Genomic DNA, 15,816 nt, shown 5'->3' on the forward strand with positions numbered 1-15,816 from the left:
AGGCTAGCGCCTCGGTCTAACTCGGTTTGTCTTCCGACGCGTGTCAATCCTTGGAATGAACGCGAGTCGGCGTAGCCGGTCCTCGTGCCGGCCGGCTGTTGTGTGCTGGAGGACGTCAGACCTCCATTTAGCACAGTAGTGTTTGTCCATTCATCCCTCATGACTGGTCGTTGTCATTGAAGTGGTTCCGATGACGAGGAGAGGCGGTTGAGGTGTAAATACACGTCTGTGCCGTAACTGCTTGATGGTCAGCTGGTGGACACGCTATACTCACAACTAAGGTGGATTACTGACCCCTCCATGCTGATCAACTTCAGATCACCGCCGAAGTATCTCGCATACAGTCTACTGATCGGTAATCCATATCCAAAACCAGCCATCGGCGCCTTGAAGTCACTCTTATTGAAGTCCGGGTCCAGACTGGGCGTCTGATCAACAGTCGTGTACATGTACGTCCACACCATCGGTATGCTTGACCGCGGTATTCCACCTCCTTCATCGCTAATCTTGAAAGTAATGTCTTCCCGTCCCTCGCTCACGATGACTTGAGTGACAGGAAACTCCTCTTTCTCCTGCCCATGCGTTTCAACAACCGCCCGCAAGCTGTTCTTAAGCGTCTCGAACAGCATGTGCGACAAATGGCCAGGTACGTACATGAAGCTCAGGCCGGGGTCGCATACTAATCGCACCTTCGGTGCGTCAAACAAGCCATAGTGGTCCTCGCATACGAAGCGAGCGTTCTCGATAGCCTCTTGTGCCAAATCCCGTACGTTCGTCTTCGTGCAGATGATGCCCACATAGTTCGGATCCGAATGCGTTCGTTGGTCAGTCAAAGCAATATGTTGGCCTATCAGCATTCTGATGCCAATACGGCTCATGTAGAAACGATCGAGGAAGGCTTGGATGTGGTGGTCGATCTGCATGCGTTGCCGTTTCCGCTTGTATTCGAGAATGCCTTGCGCTATGGTGGTCACCACAGGGTCATGTCGTCGTTTGATCTTCTCCAACAGCTTTGCGAAGCGTGTGTTAAAGTCGCTCAACTCGGGAGGCCACTCGCCGTTGTCGTCTGCGGCACTATAATACCGTCGCACGTTGCCCGTTCGCTTAGCAGAGCTGTCCTCGCCCGGCACTCCTTTTGCATTCGATTTGTATTGACCAGGCTTTACGCTAGGATTGTGCGTCGTCTCGCTGAGGATGCGTGAGGGCTTCCCAGTACTCTTGGCGGGCTTTGACAGACGCTCCTTCACCTCTGTGCTCAAGCTCGGCTTCGGTAGAGTCGTAATCTCCTCGAACGACTGCGCATACCAGTCTTGCACTTTTTTAATACTTGGCATATCGTTCAAGCCATCGGGTAGGTCCCCCAACTCTTGCACTCTATGCGCCAACCGAATGGGCAACTCTTCGGACAGAAACTGCGAAGCGCGAAATAGTGTCCCCGTCGACACACTTTGACCGAACTGTACCATTTGCCGTAATGAGACACCGGTCGCGGGGAAGCTGCTGTAGTGCTTGATGGTGTCCATCAGCGCAGTCGACTGTCGTCCTGTCAGTAGGAGATCATCTTGGCTCATGCGAGTCAAGCTCACCTTCTTCCACGACATGGTGAGGTTTTGGTGGCCTGACGGCCAACGCAATAGTACAACTCCTGGTGACTAGGAAGAGTTGTAGTAGAAGTGAAATGCATGTGAGTCAATGGCGCTCACGAGACCGCGGTCATTCTTACGCCGAATGCGCTCCGCAAAGCCGACCCAAGTCTGGAAATGTCAATGCGGCGGCGGTGGCTGCCGAGGCTTTGAGGGGGGCTGCAAGCATGGGGAACGGATCGGCATCACAACATTCACGAACTCTCGCAGCCGAACTGTCAAAGGAGGGCTTTGGAGTGCGGGTCTTCTCGGAAGCTCAAGGGATGGACCCAATTTCGACCAACCTAGAGCGCCTACTATGATGGCTGACGGCTGCCTCCACTGTCGTGAGCATGAGCTTACCCCGGATCCTCATGCATGCGGGTTATACCGGCCCCGGCTGTCGGATGGGAGAGTGCTCCAGGGTGCTGGGCAATTGACGTTCAATGATAGTTCAACTTTAGCAACACGGTTCAGGTCTGTAAAGCATGAAGCCACCCCCTGCTTACTTCCTTAGCAGAAGGCACAGCAAATCAACCGAACCGTCTACTGAACGTAGCGTGACAGTGTATGCCATGCCGCACTCGTCAGGCTACTCGCCAAACCAGACACGACACCGACGCCCAGCTCCGCGGCGACAACGACCCCTTCCTTGGTGCTGCCTCCTAACCAAGAGACCTCATCTCAGGCTGGCGCTCCAGATCCTCGCAACCTGCACATTTTTGGTGGCCTTGTTCTATGACTTGAACTCACATCGCCGGGAGGGCTGGTATGATCGATCAATTTGCCGTCCAAGACAGCCGTAGTCAGAGCGTATTTCTGGCAGTCAAGGTAAGAACTTGTCAACGACGTTGAAGTACTAACCAGACAACATCCAATAGCTTTCTCCAGACCCACCTGGTCACATTCAGTGCTTCCAGTACGCAGTTCTTATTCGAGTGAACCCGTCATTGAGTTCCGTTCAAAGTCTTCACGCGTCGCTCTTCGCCTTCTTTCCCGACCTGACTTCGATCTTCTTGGGCTTCTTGCGAGCTTTAGTCGGCGTTTCTGAAGCGGCATCTTGTTGTTGCGTCGGCACGCCACCACCGCTATGTTGCCGCTCAAGATTGCGTTTCGCGGACCCTTGCTCCGGTTGGCTGAACTCAGCGCCATGGCCGGAACTTTGAGCGGGCTCGTCAGACGCACCCTCGCCTGCATCTGCGTCTGCCTCACCCGAGGGATCCTCAGTCACTGCCTCCTTCTTTACTGCCTCAGCAACCTCCTCGTCACTCTTGCCCTTGGCTCGCTCCCTCGCCTCAACCTCCTTTGCCTTCTTCTGGTCCAGTTTTACAAACGGCCCGGTGATCCCTCCAACACCTGCACCCACCAACCCGCCCAAGGCGGTGGTTGGCAAGCTCACCACGCCACCCACCACCGTACCAACGACTGTTCCCAAACCCATACCAACACCTCCACCGATGCCAGCACCACCCATACCGCCTTGCCAAGGTCCGCTTGTTAGCCGCGACGCCCATTTGCTCTTTCCGTTCGCTTCCAGCTCTTTGTCGTATGCCTCTTGCATCATTTTCTGCCGCTCCGCTGGGTTCAGCGCTTTCATCGCCATGTCTTTCAGAGCCGACGCTCTCGCGAACAGGCCGGTCGCTTGTTGCTGCGCAGCCAGCGCCGTCATTAATTGCTCTTTCTCCGGAAAGTCACCGGTCTTCTCCTCAAGGGTCTTCATTAGCTTCTCCTTGTCTGGCACGTCGGGTACCTTGTCAGGCCCAGGTAGCTTGCCGATCAGCCCTTTGGCCATTGACTGTGCTCCGTCCGCCATGTTGACGTCTTAACCACTTCCCAGCGTCACAAAGAAAGATTATTGTCTTAAGGACGGGATCTTAAGGCAGACTACCCGGCTTGCTTGCAAGGCGATAGTATGGCGCTCCAGAACATGCGTTATGCTACATGACCATTGATAGACCTAGCTTTGTAGCCTATTTTGCTACTTTCCATCTGGCACAGCGTAGGCTGGAAACATGTGCCAAAGGCAATGCAGGCATGGCTGTCGAGCACGGCACGGGATGACGTTGCGCTCTGTCGTAGCGAGCAGGTATGGTCCGTGCGATGCGGAGCGATCGATGGCTTTCGTTGTTCGTTACAGCATCTTGTCTTCCCTCATACCTCCATCTGTAGTAGGCACGGAAGAAGCGTGAACCCGGTTGGCGTACGGTTGTGAAGTCTGACAGATTAACGATCAGACAGTGGAATACCGCAAGCGATAGCTCGTGAGCACTCCTCCCGGCGCAGCCCCGTTGGCTGCATTACTATACCCAATAGGATTCGCCATTGTCGAGATCATGAACAGCGATACTTCAACTGCTCGCTATTAAGCTCCCTTCGCTGTCAACTGCCTTGCCGAAGATTACCGTCATGTATCCCAGCGGCCAAGTGTGAAGCTGCCTCGTATGAGTAAAGTGCCAACCACCCTGGAGCACTCCACCGCCAGAGGTCTGCCGGCTCTCGCAGTTTCCCTGAACAGCCTCGATAAGACTCATGGTCTCATCGAACGTCCTTGTGCGAAGACAGCTCACCAAGCCATCAAAGCAATGAATGAACGGTAACACAGGAATTGCGTATGTCAGCAGCAAATGAGCGTTGTCGTGCCAGAACCAGAGCGCTATAACAACGAACAATAGCCAGAATTCGAGTAGCATCAGTAACAAGCTACCAACGCGTCTTTCCTGAAGCTCAACAATGGCAAATGCATCGCTTGTTTTTAGCGTGCTGCGGAGGACTTCCTTAGCAGTTTCATCATCGAAGTGATGGAATGAGAGGCAATAGAGTCTGGCGACCTTACTCCCATCTGAGGTGTAGCCGTGCTGTCGCGCGTCATGTTGAATGTTCGACTCGGTTGTAGTGGCGCTGATGGCGCTGAAGGGAGGGTTGCTTGCATCAACCGGCTGTGGGATGAATGACAGATTCCATGAACGCGCAGCATGGTCCATCCAAGCATCCAAGTTAGGGTGCAGGTCCGACAGGCGGAATGGGATTGCCTTCTTGCCGTCCAGTCTCCGTTTATGGTTGAATAGGCGTTCAATGACGGGTACTGGCCCTGTAGAGACGTTAGATAACGGTGTGGTCTCAGGGCGTGAACATAGCATACCGCCACCACCGGAGCAAAAGTCAATTACTCTCCAGTCCGCGGTGTCAATGTCCTCGATGGTGTCGAAAGCGGTACAAAGGGCAGCTGCAGCAAGCTCGGCTGGAGCTTGCTGCTGGACGATGGGCATACGTTGTGTCCATTGTGCCGTCAGAGTGTTCTGACAGCAGTGCTTGACGAAGGTTGGAGTGCTGGATCCGCTTTTAGCAGAGGTCGCCGCAGCAAATGCTGAGGGCAGTATACATATCAAGGTCAGAGATCTCGAACAATTGCCAGCGTCGGCCTGGTACACGGAAGTTGAAAAGGTCTATGAGCGATGCAATGGTGAACATTGTGATGTCGTGAAGATTGCCCAGATATCTAGGTATGCAAGCCACACTGATTACAGCAAATGATCATTTGACATAAGACAATGCTTGATTACATGTCACAGCGTGTGACGGCACGGAAGAAAGCGCAGGAATGTGCATATCTGAGGCTTGGAAAGATCGCTCAAACACGCTGATTGAGCTTGGCACGCCAACATGGAAGGCACGACGTGCTGATGACGACAATCATGTCTCATATCCTACGGATTCATCTATCGCTAATGGGGGTATCTCCAAGCAAGCCATGCAAAACCGGCAATTGCACCACGTCCTAACACCTACTCATGTAACACGATCCGGCAGCAAAGGCATGTCGTCAGCTTTTGGCGTCCGCCTCGCAAGCGTCAATGCCTCTCTCGTGCCTCTGATCGATGGCGGAAACGGACGAGTCTACGGGACCTAGGGTCCAGCACCATTCGCGATCTCTTTTGTTCCTGCCAGCAACTGGCGTGCATGGTATGGGTACAGTCTCATCTGCATCACCTTCGGCGTGCGCTTCAGGATTTGCACTAAGATGCGAGGTCTCATCTAACGTCATGTGGGCCACGGCGTCAACGCCCTCGTGGCGCGGTTCTTCTAACGGCACATCCTCGTCTTCCCGGTGTTGCGATGGTGGTACTCCAGGTGTGGAATGAGTTATCATCGACGATGCAACGTCGTAGTGCGACAAGGTGTACTTGCTCGTCTCGATGTCTTCGGTCAAAGGCGCCCGAAAGGCCACTTTCTTCGCCCGCGGAAACATTGGCCGCAATTGTACACGTCTCGGTGCTCGCGGTATCGGGCCGTTCGAGAGGATCGAGTTCAAGTTGAAAGCAACTGTGTACGGCACAGCGGATGCAAGAGAGTCGACCGTTGAGACTGAAGCAACGGAGCTTGCTGAGGACGAGAGATCTGCAGACTCGGCGGAGTTAGGTGCCTCTGTGCGTATGGGCGTCGGCTTCCTGATGGGGTCCGAAGGGACACTGGTCGTTAAAGGCGTCAAGGCAGGTCGTAGCGCCGGACGTCTTGCAGAACGCACAGCATCAGGTCCGTTACGGAAAGTGTTGCGGATTGTTGGCGACGTCGCCGAGAGCGTCTCCAGTCGCAGACTGGTCGATGCCTTCCCTCTTAGGAGAGGTGATGTGTTCGTTGTATCGAGCGAGAGCTTCGGTTTCTTCGACGGCACCGTCGCCATGGGAAGAAGCGCGGGCACGGGAGCCTGGCTGCAGGTCATAGGCGACGAAGGCAGGATAGTAACTGACATCGCGCTCGTGAATGGATCTGAGGTCGCGTGAATGCTAGAGAGGTGCGGTGAATGTGCGGGCATGAAGGCTAACATAGCGATCTCAGGTCCGAGAAGACGGTAGTTCTCGGAGTATGCGTATGCACGCCTTGTGCGGGTGTCTTGCGACCTGCGGTTATGGCTTAAGAAGATAGCAAAGACGACAGTTGCTGCAGCGGCAACCTCATGAACGCCGGGTAAGGCGAATGGGCTCGAATAAGCAACCACTTGCTGCTTCCTAATCGAAGGCGCAGTAATGGTGGATCAGCTGGTCGTTTGGTGGCTGATGCTAAGGGAGCGATTTGAGTCCAGCCCAGAAAGACGTGCGTCGATGCTTGCGCCTAGAAAACACTTCGAAGAAGACGTAAACGCTTCTTCTATTGAATGCCCATCCCGCCGTCCCGGGGTGTCTGGTCACTGGTCGTAAAGTCCTCGACGAGTAATTGAAAGACGGGCAACATCTGGCGATTGCGCAAACACTCCCCACCAATGAAGCGCAGTTGGAGCTATTTCAGGACCAAGCATGCAGCGAAGCTAACCCAAGATGACCGCGGCAAAACTGAACAATCAGCGGCAGGGCAAGGCGATCCGGCACCCCTTGACGATCTGCAAGAGCCAGAACTCTGAGAAGAAGCATCGAACGTAGATCATTCCTGTCTACAGCTTCACATACCTGTTCCTGGTATCGTCCCATGCAGCTTGCAAATTCTGTTGAACGGGAGTTGCACGGGTTGGAGAAGTCACTCCGCACTCGTGCCGCTCCAAACAAACGGATGAGCCAGTCCCTTACCCTACCTTGTACAGCAGGGAACGATGTGTCAACCAACGAGGCTCAGTTGCTGCGGGCGCCTTGACTGAGGGACAAGTTGCACAACAACAGCACGCTGGCGCCAATGGATACCGCCGATACTCCACGTCGGTCTGTTTGCTCGGTGGCGAACGACATCCGACAGTCTTGTGTACAAACGCTTGTATACTCGGTGGCGCGCAAGATCGGCGTCATGCATGTCGCTCATGCAATGTAGGTCAAGTACACATGGTCGTCAATCACTCGGCCGAGTGTTGTGCGACACCGCTGCAGCTCATGTTCATCGATCGGGATCTGACGCCAAGGCAGCAACCATGCGTAAGCACTCAAGCGCTGCGCAGGATCGCAGATGTTCGCATTGACACGCCACAGAATCCTTCAAAATGTCTCAATCCGTCTTGGGCAACGAGAGAAGCTTCGTTAGCATACAACTGTGCCCTCGCGCTCTGAATGATTAGCGGCTGAGTATATCCCGCAGGATCATGCTTCTAAGCTGCAGATGATTGCATTGTTACGACTCGGCAAGACTCCGTCTACGCCTCGGACGCAACCTCTCTCCTCTCTATAACCGTCGCCTTGTCATCCGCGGAATACTTGGTTGCCTCCTGCATGATGTCCTCATCCAGGATGGCATGCTTTGCCCTCTCCCCGTCAAAGATGGTGCTGACCTCCTCCAGCGTGATCTTGCTCGTCTCGGGGTATGTGAAGTACACAACAACCCACGCCACGACGATGATGACATCAATGACCACATAATACTTCCAGCCAATGTTCTGCAACGCGACTGGGTTGAGGTAGTTGAACCCAGTGATGCTGGCCTGTACTAGGAAGTTCTGGGAGACGATGAGCTTGCTGCGGACGTCGTAGCTCATGCACTCAACGGTGTAGCCAGTAAGGATGCCGTTCCATGTTGTGGAGTAAAAGGCCGAGCCGATGAAGATGAACGCGATGACGGCGTAGCCGGCGCCTGAGGTACCACGCATTGTGTAGATGGCGTTGCAGATCGTCCATGGCAGGAAGCCGAGGAGCAGTTGGCCGGTCAGGGAACTTAACATCATCTTGCGCCTGCCGAACTTGTCGATCTAAGGCCACAACAACGGGTCAGCAGGTGTTGTGAGTCTAGAAACCAGTTCATACGTACCACGTAAGCACCCCAGAAAGCCCAACCCATATTCCACATCGTTAGGCAACCGTTGATGATCGACTGGGTACGAGGGTTGGTAATACCGATGCCACTCAGCACGACCACGAGATACTGCGGATAGCGTGTCAGCCTGTCCTTTCAACGGCGTAAGCGCTTGACATACGTAGCCGATAAGAGTGGTACCGGTCGCTTGGGTCAGGAAAGAACAGCTGCAAACCACCCATGTTCTCCATCGGTTGCCACGAGTTTTGAACAGTTCGAGCCAGCTGCCACCACTGTTTTCACGCTCAAAGGCAAGGGTGCTCTCGATCTCGTGCATCTCCAGGGCCAACAAGGGATCACTCTCGTCGCCTCCACAGTGATACTTGAGGATGATGTCGCGGGCCTTTTCCACCTTGCCCTTCTTGACAAGCCAACGTGGAGACTCCGGTACGAACCATGTGAAAAGGATCGAGATGATGGATGGGAACATCTGCAACAGCGAGACACTGCGCCAGCTCCAGTCGCTCTGGATCGTCAGTGTGCCAAGCGTGACCCAAGCGGCCAGAGTTGCACCGAAGTAGTAGAGTGTGTTGAGCAGCGTAGAGAGTTGAGCTCGGTGGGTTGGATGTGCGAGCTCAGTGACCAGCATCGGCGCAGCGGTGTACTCAAATGACAAGCCCATACCGATGATGGCGCGGGCGGAGGCGAACATTGCGAGGTTGGTGGCGAAGGACTGGATGAAGACGCCAAGGACGATGATGAAGGCACCAGCGATAATAGTGAGCTTACGACCGATTTTCTCCACGAGCCACCAGAGGAAGAAGACTGCGAAGACGCTGCCCAAACCTTGGGTGCCGTTAAACACACCAAGTTGAGCGCCGGTTGGATGGCCGAAATACTGCCGATTCTGTCAGCAACCGTCCGTGCGGTCGGTGAGCATGCTGTCTAGACCTACCGATTGCCAGTAGGTGAGCGTTTGCAACCCTAGAAGCGTCTGTCAGTCCCATTCGCTTGCACACACGGTCCGCCATTTGACTCGTACCATTCATCAACGAGCCGTCGAAGCCGTTGGTCGCCTGGACCATGAGGACCACACTGAGCCAACCATAGAGCATTCGCAGGTGCGGATATTGATACCATGATTTAGTGAGCAGCTCTTGGACATTGACCGTGGCCTCACCACGGCCGGTCCCGACAACGATCTGGTTCTGCTGGTTGCCCATCGTGCGTGACGGGATGGGATTGATTGTGAAGGCTGTAAGGTAGGAAGAGAAGATCGTCCGTGATCGTACGGTATCGCAGTCAGGGTTGTCCTCTTCGTCTTCTTATAACAAATACCATACCTGCAGTTACGAGTCATGGATTTAACCGGGGGCAACAGATCTGCATTGACTTGAATGGGATTCCATGGTCGCGCTCATGTTAGACCACTCTCGATCCTCCCCACGGGCAACCCCAGAGTCCCATCTATGAGTCGCGTGGTCGCGACATGCGGGGCGTCTGCAGGTTGCTGATCCTTACCCTCTTCTTGTATCAGGCTAAATGGAAATGAAGCCGTTTGTCTGACAGAGGCGCCCAGATAGTCGGCATGGTGTGCCGAGAGGCTGACATTTCTGGGTTTGAGTTTCATCGGCAGTCGTGGCTCGCTCCCAGCTACATCGAATACCCTGGTCTTACCCCTCTGATTCCACGGCGGACACGGCGATACTTGCCGCCTGATGTTAGCGACTGGAGGGTTACAGAGATCCCAGGCGCGAGGCGCGGCAGAATTCGCAACAGGCAAAGAGTCCTTAGTTGTTCACTGACTCATGGAACATTGTCAGAATGGAACTGAGTGCGGGCGATATACCGTTTGCTGCAATGAGTCCGCCTGCTGAGCTGGATCCGGCCTATCCCGAACTTGCTGATTGTCGTTCCGCACTTGGCTGAGTGCAGACCGAGGTCGAAGTGTACAACGGATCTCCTGCCGAAGCACTTAGTGTAATCGCCGACCTGAGCTGCCGTCGTACAGAGCATTCGGACCGCTGTAGATCGCGTAGCCGTTCGTTCGAGCACCAGGCTGCTGTGTTCGTTCCGTAGATGACTTGTACATCAGGAGTGTTCAGGTACGTCTTCGCGATTGCACGCCCACGTGGTGTTAGTGGATGGCAGTGCGATGGCTGGCCACAGGCAGTTTGCAAATGTCCCTGATGAAGTCCGACACGACCGACGAAAAATTACAGCCAGAAGTGCTGTATGACAGCCAACACCGTCTGTTCACAATGCCACCTGCAGTTGTCTGCTACGCTTCTGTGGCGCGCTGGAGCATGAAGGGTCACTCCGCCCAGCGTCCTGACTGATGACTTGTCCCTTTCTCGAGCTCCTCATGCATGTGAAGCCAATTCTAAGCTGTGCGTTGGCCTTCGAAGTGCTGACTAGTGTTCGGCCCTCCAGTACTCGCAGCAGATTGGATACCTACATGAGCTCTTCCAATACCTCCTCCGCACGGTACAAGATGGCCCATGTGTCTGACGAACTGTCTAGTGCTTGAGGAGGCAACGGGCGTCCTACGCCCAGAAAATGATCCCGTGGTTGCACATCACTGCGCGAGTGCTATCCATGATGCAGAGACGCTTTACAGTGTTTCATGTTTTGTGCCCCATGGTTGAAAGCAGCATTTGTGCCTTCCAAGCATGGCACCACGAGCTGAATGGTAGCCCGCACCAAAACGGACATCCAGGAAAGTTAGGTATGTAGCTCGTATTTCGTCTTCAGTTACGCTGCGTCAGAGGATCCTTGGACGTGCAACTATGGAGCTCGAGCGCTCGGCGGCAAAGTCCGTTCTGGGTGTGCCCTGAATGTGGATGTCCCAGCAGAGTAGGATTGCACAGCTGAGCAGTGCAAGTGCTGCCCAGCATCATTACATTGTCTTACCTCGCTGATGGCACGAGCGTAATGAGCAGAGTACTCTCTGTACCCATATATTGCTGCAGACAACGGTCGGGTTGCTGTTTGAGTGGGTGCCGACCGTTGATGCCTTAGGCCTGTCAGGGGATTTGTGCGCTTGTTCCTGGCAATGTCATCCACAACGAGAATGGGTTCGTTGCGTGTACAAGCTGTTCACCGTCCTCGTGACCAGCTATGCTATCGTGTGGTCTTCGTCCTGTGCGACGCTTCGATAGCGCTCGCCTCGCTCAACGATGCCACAGTCGGCATGCTTTGAGCTTTGCACGCCAGCAAAGTTCAGGTCAGGACCATAAAGGCAAAGTCGATGTGGAGAGCCTCTTGGCCAAGCCAGTATGGTCGGTTGCATCACTACTCCCATCCAAAGACGCAGCCTTAGACCTACCAGAGGTCACACCTAAGCAGCTACATCACCTGCTTCGACTGTCCGCTCTTCCGCCACCCAAGGATCGGGTGGAGGAAGCCAGCATGCTTTCAACGCTGTCATCGCAGCTTCACTTTGTCAAGGAGATACAGAAGGTAGAGACGACAGGCATCGAACCGCTGCATGGCCTACGCGATGAGACTATTCACGGCGAGCGAGAGTCCGAACTGGGGTTAGCGGCATTGCAGTCTGCACTGGAGCAGGAAGAAGTCAAAGGTCGCCATAGGCGCGTGCGACGCAAGCCCAGCACTCATGCGGAAGGTGGTGACCAGCAGTGGGATCCGTTGAGCACGGCAAGCAAGACAGTAGGACGCTTCTTCGTTGTGGAAGGTGGCAAAGATGGCTGAGAGCTATCTCCACCTATCTCTTGTCCTTAATCTTCTCCTGCACTGGGGGTGTGTCATCATCAAGCTGCGACAATGCCTCGACATCTTCCGTTGCATTCGCTTTGGCATCCTTCGCAGCCTTTCTATCGGCCGCCTCAGTACGCCATTTCTGACCCTTGGCCATTAACAAGAACACCATCGCTATGAGTGCCACATACAGTAGCGATATAAATGTGAAAGCCCAGCCGGGGTTCATCGCATGACACATCGGTATGATGACTGCCGCGCCAACCGCCGACATTAGGCAGCGAACAAAGTTCACCGCAGCAGTCGCTGTCGCGGGACTGTCTCGGTGCAGATCGATCAGCAGAGTATTCGTCAAGTTGAAGGCAGTTGAGACACCGAATCCGATCATGAACATGGCAATCTCGGGACCTGCAAGGCTCGTCTCGAACTTCAGCGTCCAACCAAAGATGAGAAACCCGATCGTACCGACGATGTGCCCTGGCACGACGACCTCCAAGCGTACTTTTTCAATCGGAAAGTTACGCAGATCCAGCTGTCTGCCTTTATTGATGACTATACCCAAACGCTTGGCGTGTCTTCGGAAGTTCCAGTCAACTGCATGGCCCATCGTTAGAGCCGAGACCAAGCTCCCCATTCCCATGGCAATATAGCACAAGCCGAGATCGAGCGTGTTCAGATGATAAATCTCTGTATAGAGCTCGGAGAGTGCCGGTGTAGCGAGACCAATCATGCCCGTGAAGAAGAAGCCATTATACAGTAACACTATGCAGCTTTCCTTTTCGCCCAGGATTTTGAAGGTCAGGAGCGGGTTTGGAAAAGCGAAGCCACGCTTCTTCGTCATCTTCTCGTCCGCTGCCTCCTCGGCAGCCTCTAATTCCGGGTGTGCTGTCATCTCCCGGGCGTGCCGCCGTTGTTGCAGATAACCGAGGACAGACTGGTTGACGCCTCTTGCTGGTATGGACCCGTTTCCGACGACGTTTCGGCATGTTTCCGGGAAGAAGAACACAAATAGAAGAAGCAACGATCCGGAGAAGATCACCAGAAACCAAAAGGTCCACCTCCAGCCCAGATACTGTGCGAACAGGCCTCCAATGGTGGGCCCGAACGCCGGGCCAAACAGCAGGCCTGCCGTCGCATACCCCATGTACTTGCCTCGCTCCGCTGAGGTCGCGATATCAGCCACCACTGCAGATGACATAGCAATGGCCGCACTGCATCCGAACGCTTGCACCATCCGCAAGACCAGTAATGCGGCGTAGCTGGTCTGCAACGCGAGGCCGATGTTGGCCACACCAAAGATGACGAAGCAGACGATGTATGAAAGTCGACGACCGCTGTTGTCAGACATGCCCGCTATCAGCGACGGCGCAATGGCTTGGGCTATCTACAACAAAGTCTACTCAGCGTGGGCTCTTCCAAGCATGTGGAAGGGAAGCCTACCATGTAGGTCGTAAGGGACAGGTTGATCAAACTCGGCGTCACGTGCAGGTCTTCAGCCAACACGTTGAGCGCCGGGTAGAAGGTTGTAGCGCCGAAAGGCGATATGAGGGACGAAATGGAGACTGCTACAACGATGAACATCTTCGCTTTGTGGCTGAAGATGCTGTAGGGAGGGCCTGTTGACACTCGACTGAGTGACGGCCGCAGATCTGGTCCATCTCGACTTTGCCGGGGCGTCTCGTCTTCATCTGAGGCTGCGATGGGCTCTGAGGGTTCTTCATCTGGGACGATCGGTGTAGGGTCCGCTTGTTCCGCCGCATTGGCGGTTTGCGCTACTGTCTCCGTCGGCTTTTGACCGGTCATGCTTCATTTGTGTATACGTATAGCGCGTGCGGAATCTCTTGATATGCAAATCGAAGCCATGACGGCAATGAGACGTTTCTGTATACATGTAGTTGATGTAAGGCGCCTATATCGGCCAAGCTAGTGGGCAAAAGCGTCTTGATCAAGGTTGAGAGTGGCGTTCGGTGACTGGTAGGCTTGATACAATGCCGACATAGCCGGACACGCAGCAACGCCTTATCTTCAGGTACTTTCTGGTCCGTGGAGCAGACGACACTATGTATGTAGCTGTGCAGAACGAATGCAAAGACTGACAAGAAGCGGGCAAGTGCAAGTAAATTTTCGACATAATGCCTTGATACCGCGCCCTGAGCTACGCACGCTCTCCAGCACACACACGCCGACGATCGAGTGATGTTAGCAGTCCACAGTCAGCTGTCAAGAAGTGCATCGCGAACTGATCCAAGGCTATCTGTACAACGCCGCCAACAGTATGACTCCGCGGCTATGCCCGATGAAGCGATCATCACCGCACTCTACCGCGTTCATGCGTCATCAACCAATCCTATTTCAAGGCCCCGAGCTTGACCGTGTCATTCTTCACTCCACAAAGGGGACACCACGCTTTGGGCCCAATGTCCCCGGGGTATGTGAACTCCTTGCCACATCTCTGACACTTGTACATGTACCCCATACCCTTGATTTGCTGCGCGAGCCGCTGGGCGATGCCATTGTCGAACTGGTGAATCTTGGAAACGGCCTCGTGGAAAGCTCTGTAACGCGTGGTGTTGGTGTAGATGTTCACTGCCTGCTTCCAAACACGAGATATGATACGTCTCTTGACGTCTGCTGTGTCGGGCAGATCGTCCCGACAGAGCTCCCGGACAAGACTGGCGTCGTTTGCCGGATCGAATTTGTTGGCCAGCAGTTCGTCTAGCACGGCGAGCATACGATCTTGCATACCATACACGCGAAACTTGCTTGCCGCCGAATAGGCCATCACGAAGAATTGTGACTGGATAGCCCCCGTTGTGGCTTGTAGAGGTTGAACGAAATCACCGTAAAGGATATACCTGAGCAGGCACTCCACGATGTACGGATCCTCATCGTTCAGACGTAGGATGACCTTGCCCTGGTCGTCGATATCAAGTTCGGGTGAGGCGTTCGCTGAGAGCAGGTTGGACCTCTCGGAGACGATCGCGGCACTGAGCGGCGGCCAGATACGGTCATGGCACTTGACAACCACGAGCTCAGGTGCTTTAGACGAGATGGGTACTCTGTCGAGCATCAGCACAAACTTTTCGGAAAGGTCGGTAAAGTTAGCGTACAGGGCCATGTTGGTAGTTACTTCTTGTGCTGACTATGCTTTGAGTAGACTGATTGTGGACAGCGCCGGGACTGTGGTTGGTGCAGGGATGGGACAGATTAGGGGTTAGAGCTTGGAGACGTGGAACGCAAGGGCTGACAAGTGGGTTTTATGCTTAGGTGCAAGGCCGACGAATTAGAAAGTAAGACTTGTATGAGACACATAGCAGGTAAACGACAAGCGAGCAGGAAAGAGTGAAAGGAAGCGTCTCAGCAGCAGTCGAACACACCGCAAGACATTCCGGAAAAGACAGCTGTGCAGCTGAGTTGGCATTGAGCTCGAGCGATCGCATCAAACGGCGTGCACCTCCAACATGTCTCTAATGGAGGTAAACGTATGCAGACATCCGTTGCAGTCTGCTTGCCACTGCCGGTCTTACGTTGTGTGAAGCTGTGGCGAAACAAGAAGTGACAGCTTTTCACGGGGCTCGGAAGATGCTGGGCTTTCACCGGATTGATGGGGATGATGGTCGCATGAGGGATGCTCTCAGCTGACAGATCTGTTCCAGTCCGCAGATTGTTAAGGCAAAGCGTTCGGTTTACCGCATAAGTGCGCGTACCCAGCCAGAAACACCCAGAGCACATACTGTGGCCAGAAAGGACATACATTTCGTCCACGAAAGACTTG

The 15,816-nt window shown here is 54.2% G+C and overlaps 10 protein-coding genes across 10 annotated transcripts; 3 read left to right on the plus strand and 7 right to left on the minus strand.

The window, feature by feature from the left end:
• Positions 1–173: 173 nt before the first annotated feature.
• BAUCODRAFT_123897 (uncharacterized protein) lies at positions 174–1,601 on the minus strand (the record flags this gene model as incomplete). Its single annotated transcript, XM_007679724.1, has 3 exons — positions 174–237; positions 295–1,535; positions 1,587–1,601. The coding sequence occupies 3 exons, from the start codon at positions 1,599–1,601 to the stop codon at positions 174–176; spliced, it is 1,320 nt and encodes a 439-aa protein (XP_007677914.1).
• A 725-nt stretch (positions 1,602–2,326) lies between these two features.
• Positions 2,327–3,667, minus strand: BAUCODRAFT_542272 (uncharacterized protein). Its single transcript, XM_007679725.1, has 3 exons — positions 3,396–3,667; positions 2,520–3,321; positions 2,327–2,441 (listed from the first exon to the last, which is right to left on the minus strand). The coding sequence occupies exon 2, from the start codon at positions 3,289–3,291 to the stop codon at positions 2,593–2,595; it is 699 nt and encodes a 232-aa protein (XP_007677915.1). The 5' UTR covers positions 3,292–3,321; positions 3,396–3,667; the 3' UTR covers positions 2,327–2,441; positions 2,520–2,592.
• BAUCODRAFT_542157 (uncharacterized protein) lies at positions 3,649–5,222 on the minus strand. Its single transcript, XM_007679726.1, has 3 exons — positions 5,002–5,222; positions 4,762–4,949; positions 3,649–4,710 (listed from the first exon to the last, which is right to left on the minus strand). Exons 1-3 carry the CDS (start codon positions 5,088–5,090, stop codon positions 3,971–3,973), a joined length of 1,017 nt encoding a protein of 338 aa, XP_007677916.1. The 5' UTR covers positions 5,091–5,222; the 3' UTR covers positions 3,649–3,970.
• On the minus strand, positions 5,202–6,876 carry BAUCODRAFT_35436 (uncharacterized protein). Its single transcript, XM_007679288.1, has one exon. The coding sequence runs from the start codon at positions 6,430–6,432 to the stop codon at positions 5,443–5,445; it is 990 nt and encodes a 329-aa protein (XP_007677478.1). The 5' UTR covers positions 6,433–6,876; the 3' UTR covers positions 5,202–5,442.
• An 810-nt stretch (positions 6,877–7,686) lies between these two features.
• On the minus strand, positions 7,687–9,726 carry BAUCODRAFT_542108 (uncharacterized protein). Its single transcript, XM_007679727.1, has 5 exons — positions 9,364–9,726; positions 9,277–9,305; positions 8,503–9,219; positions 8,337–8,450; positions 7,687–8,277 (listed from the first exon to the last, which is right to left on the minus strand). Exons 1-5 carry the CDS (start codon positions 9,542–9,544, stop codon positions 7,729–7,731), a joined length of 1,590 nt encoding a protein of 529 aa, XP_007677917.1. The 5' UTR covers positions 9,545–9,726; the 3' UTR covers positions 7,687–7,728.
• Positions 9,727–10,157: 431 nt separating this feature from the next.
• BAUCODRAFT_35442 (uncharacterized protein) lies at positions 10,158–11,022 on the plus strand. The gene has a single exon (XM_007679289.1). The coding sequence runs from the start codon at positions 10,502–10,504 to the stop codon at positions 10,658–10,660; it is 159 nt and encodes a 52-aa protein (XP_007677479.1). The 5' UTR covers positions 10,158–10,501; the 3' UTR covers positions 10,661–11,022.
• Positions 11,023–11,582: 560 nt separating this feature from the next.
• On the plus strand, positions 11,583–12,035 carry BAUCODRAFT_44705 (uncharacterized protein; the record flags this gene model as incomplete). Its single annotated transcript, XM_007679310.2, has 1 exon — positions 11,583–12,035. A coding segment is annotated over one exon (453 nt), but the record flags the coding sequence as incomplete, so codon positions are not given.
• Positions 12,036–12,141: 106 nt separating this feature from the next.
• Positions 12,142–13,652, minus strand: BAUCODRAFT_40468 (uncharacterized protein; the record flags this gene model as incomplete). Its single annotated transcript, XM_007679301.1, has 2 exons — positions 12,142–13,425; positions 13,482–13,652. Coding segments are annotated over 2 exons (1,455 nt in total), but the record flags the coding sequence as incomplete, so codon positions are not given.
• Positions 13,653–14,299: 647 nt separating this feature from the next.
• BAUCODRAFT_35445 (uncharacterized protein) lies at positions 14,300–14,806 on the minus strand (the record flags this gene model as incomplete). The annotated part of the gene is made up of 1 exon (XM_007679290.1): positions 14,300–14,806. A coding segment is annotated over exon 1 (391 nt), but the record flags the coding sequence as incomplete, so codon positions are not given.
• Positions 14,807–14,939: 133 nt separating this feature from the next.
• On the plus strand, positions 14,940–15,375 carry BAUCODRAFT_35446 (uncharacterized protein). Its single transcript, XM_007679291.1, has 2 exons — positions 14,940–15,132; positions 15,199–15,375. Exons 1-2 carry the CDS (start codon positions 14,945–14,947, stop codon positions 15,257–15,259), a joined length of 249 nt encoding a protein of 82 aa, XP_007677481.1. The 5' UTR covers positions 14,940–14,944; the 3' UTR covers positions 15,260–15,375.
• Positions 15,376–15,816: the final 441 nt, after the last annotated feature.

This window comes from Baudoinia panamericana (genome assembly GCF_000338955.1).
Source record: "Baudoinia panamericana UAMH 10762 unplaced genomic scaffold BAUCOscaffold_8, whole genome shotgun sequence".
In the NCBI taxonomy this organism is placed as follows: domain Eukaryota; kingdom Fungi; phylum Ascomycota; class Dothideomycetes; order Mycosphaerellales; family Teratosphaeriaceae; genus Baudoinia; species Baudoinia panamericana.

Bases quoted from the DNA above. Each gene is read 5' to 3' on its own strand.
- BAUCODRAFT_35442 (XM_007679289.1), top strand. From the start codon at position 10,502: ATGTCCCTGATGAAGTCCGACACGACCGACGAAAAATTACAGCCAGAA.
- BAUCODRAFT_35436 (XM_007679288.1), bottom strand. From the start codon at position 6,432: ATGCCCGCACATTCACCGCACCTCTCTAGCATTCACGCGACCTCAGAT.
- BAUCODRAFT_542108 (XM_007679727.1), bottom strand. From the start codon at position 9,544: ATGGGCAACCAGCAGAACCAGATCGTTGTCGGGACCGGCCGTGGTGAG. The intron at 9,220-9,276 runs GTAGGTCTAGAC...CAGAATCGGCAG, and splicing joins CGCTCACCTACTGGCAATCG to TATTTCGGCCATCCAACCGG. The intron at 8,278-8,336 runs GTACGTATGAAC...TTGTGGCCTTAG, and splicing joins CTTTCTGGGGTGCTTACGTG to ATCGACAAGTTCGGCAGGCG.
- BAUCODRAFT_542272 (XM_007679725.1), bottom strand. From the start codon at position 3,291: ATGACGGCGCTGGCTGCGCAGCAACAAGCGACCGGCCTGTTCGCGAGA.
- BAUCODRAFT_542157 (XM_007679726.1), bottom strand. From the start codon at position 5,090: ATGTTCACCATTGCATCGCTCATAGACCTTTTCAACTTCCGTGTACCA. The intron at 4,950-5,001 runs GTATACTGCCCT...AAGCGGATCCAG, and splicing joins GAGATCTCTGACCTTGATAT to CACTCCAACCTTCGTCAAGC. The intron at 4,711-4,761 runs GTATGCTATGTT...ACGTCTCTACAG, and splicing joins CTTTTGCTCCGGTGGTGGCG to GGCCAGTACCCGTCATTGAA.
- BAUCODRAFT_35446 (XM_007679291.1), top strand. From the start codon at position 14,945: ATGACCTTGCCCTGGTCGTCGATATCAAGTTCGGGTGAGGCGTTCGCT. The intron at 15,133-15,198 runs GTCGGTAAAGTT...TGCTTTGAGTAG, and splicing joins AGCACAAACTTTTCGGAAAG to ACTGATTGTGGACAGCGCCG.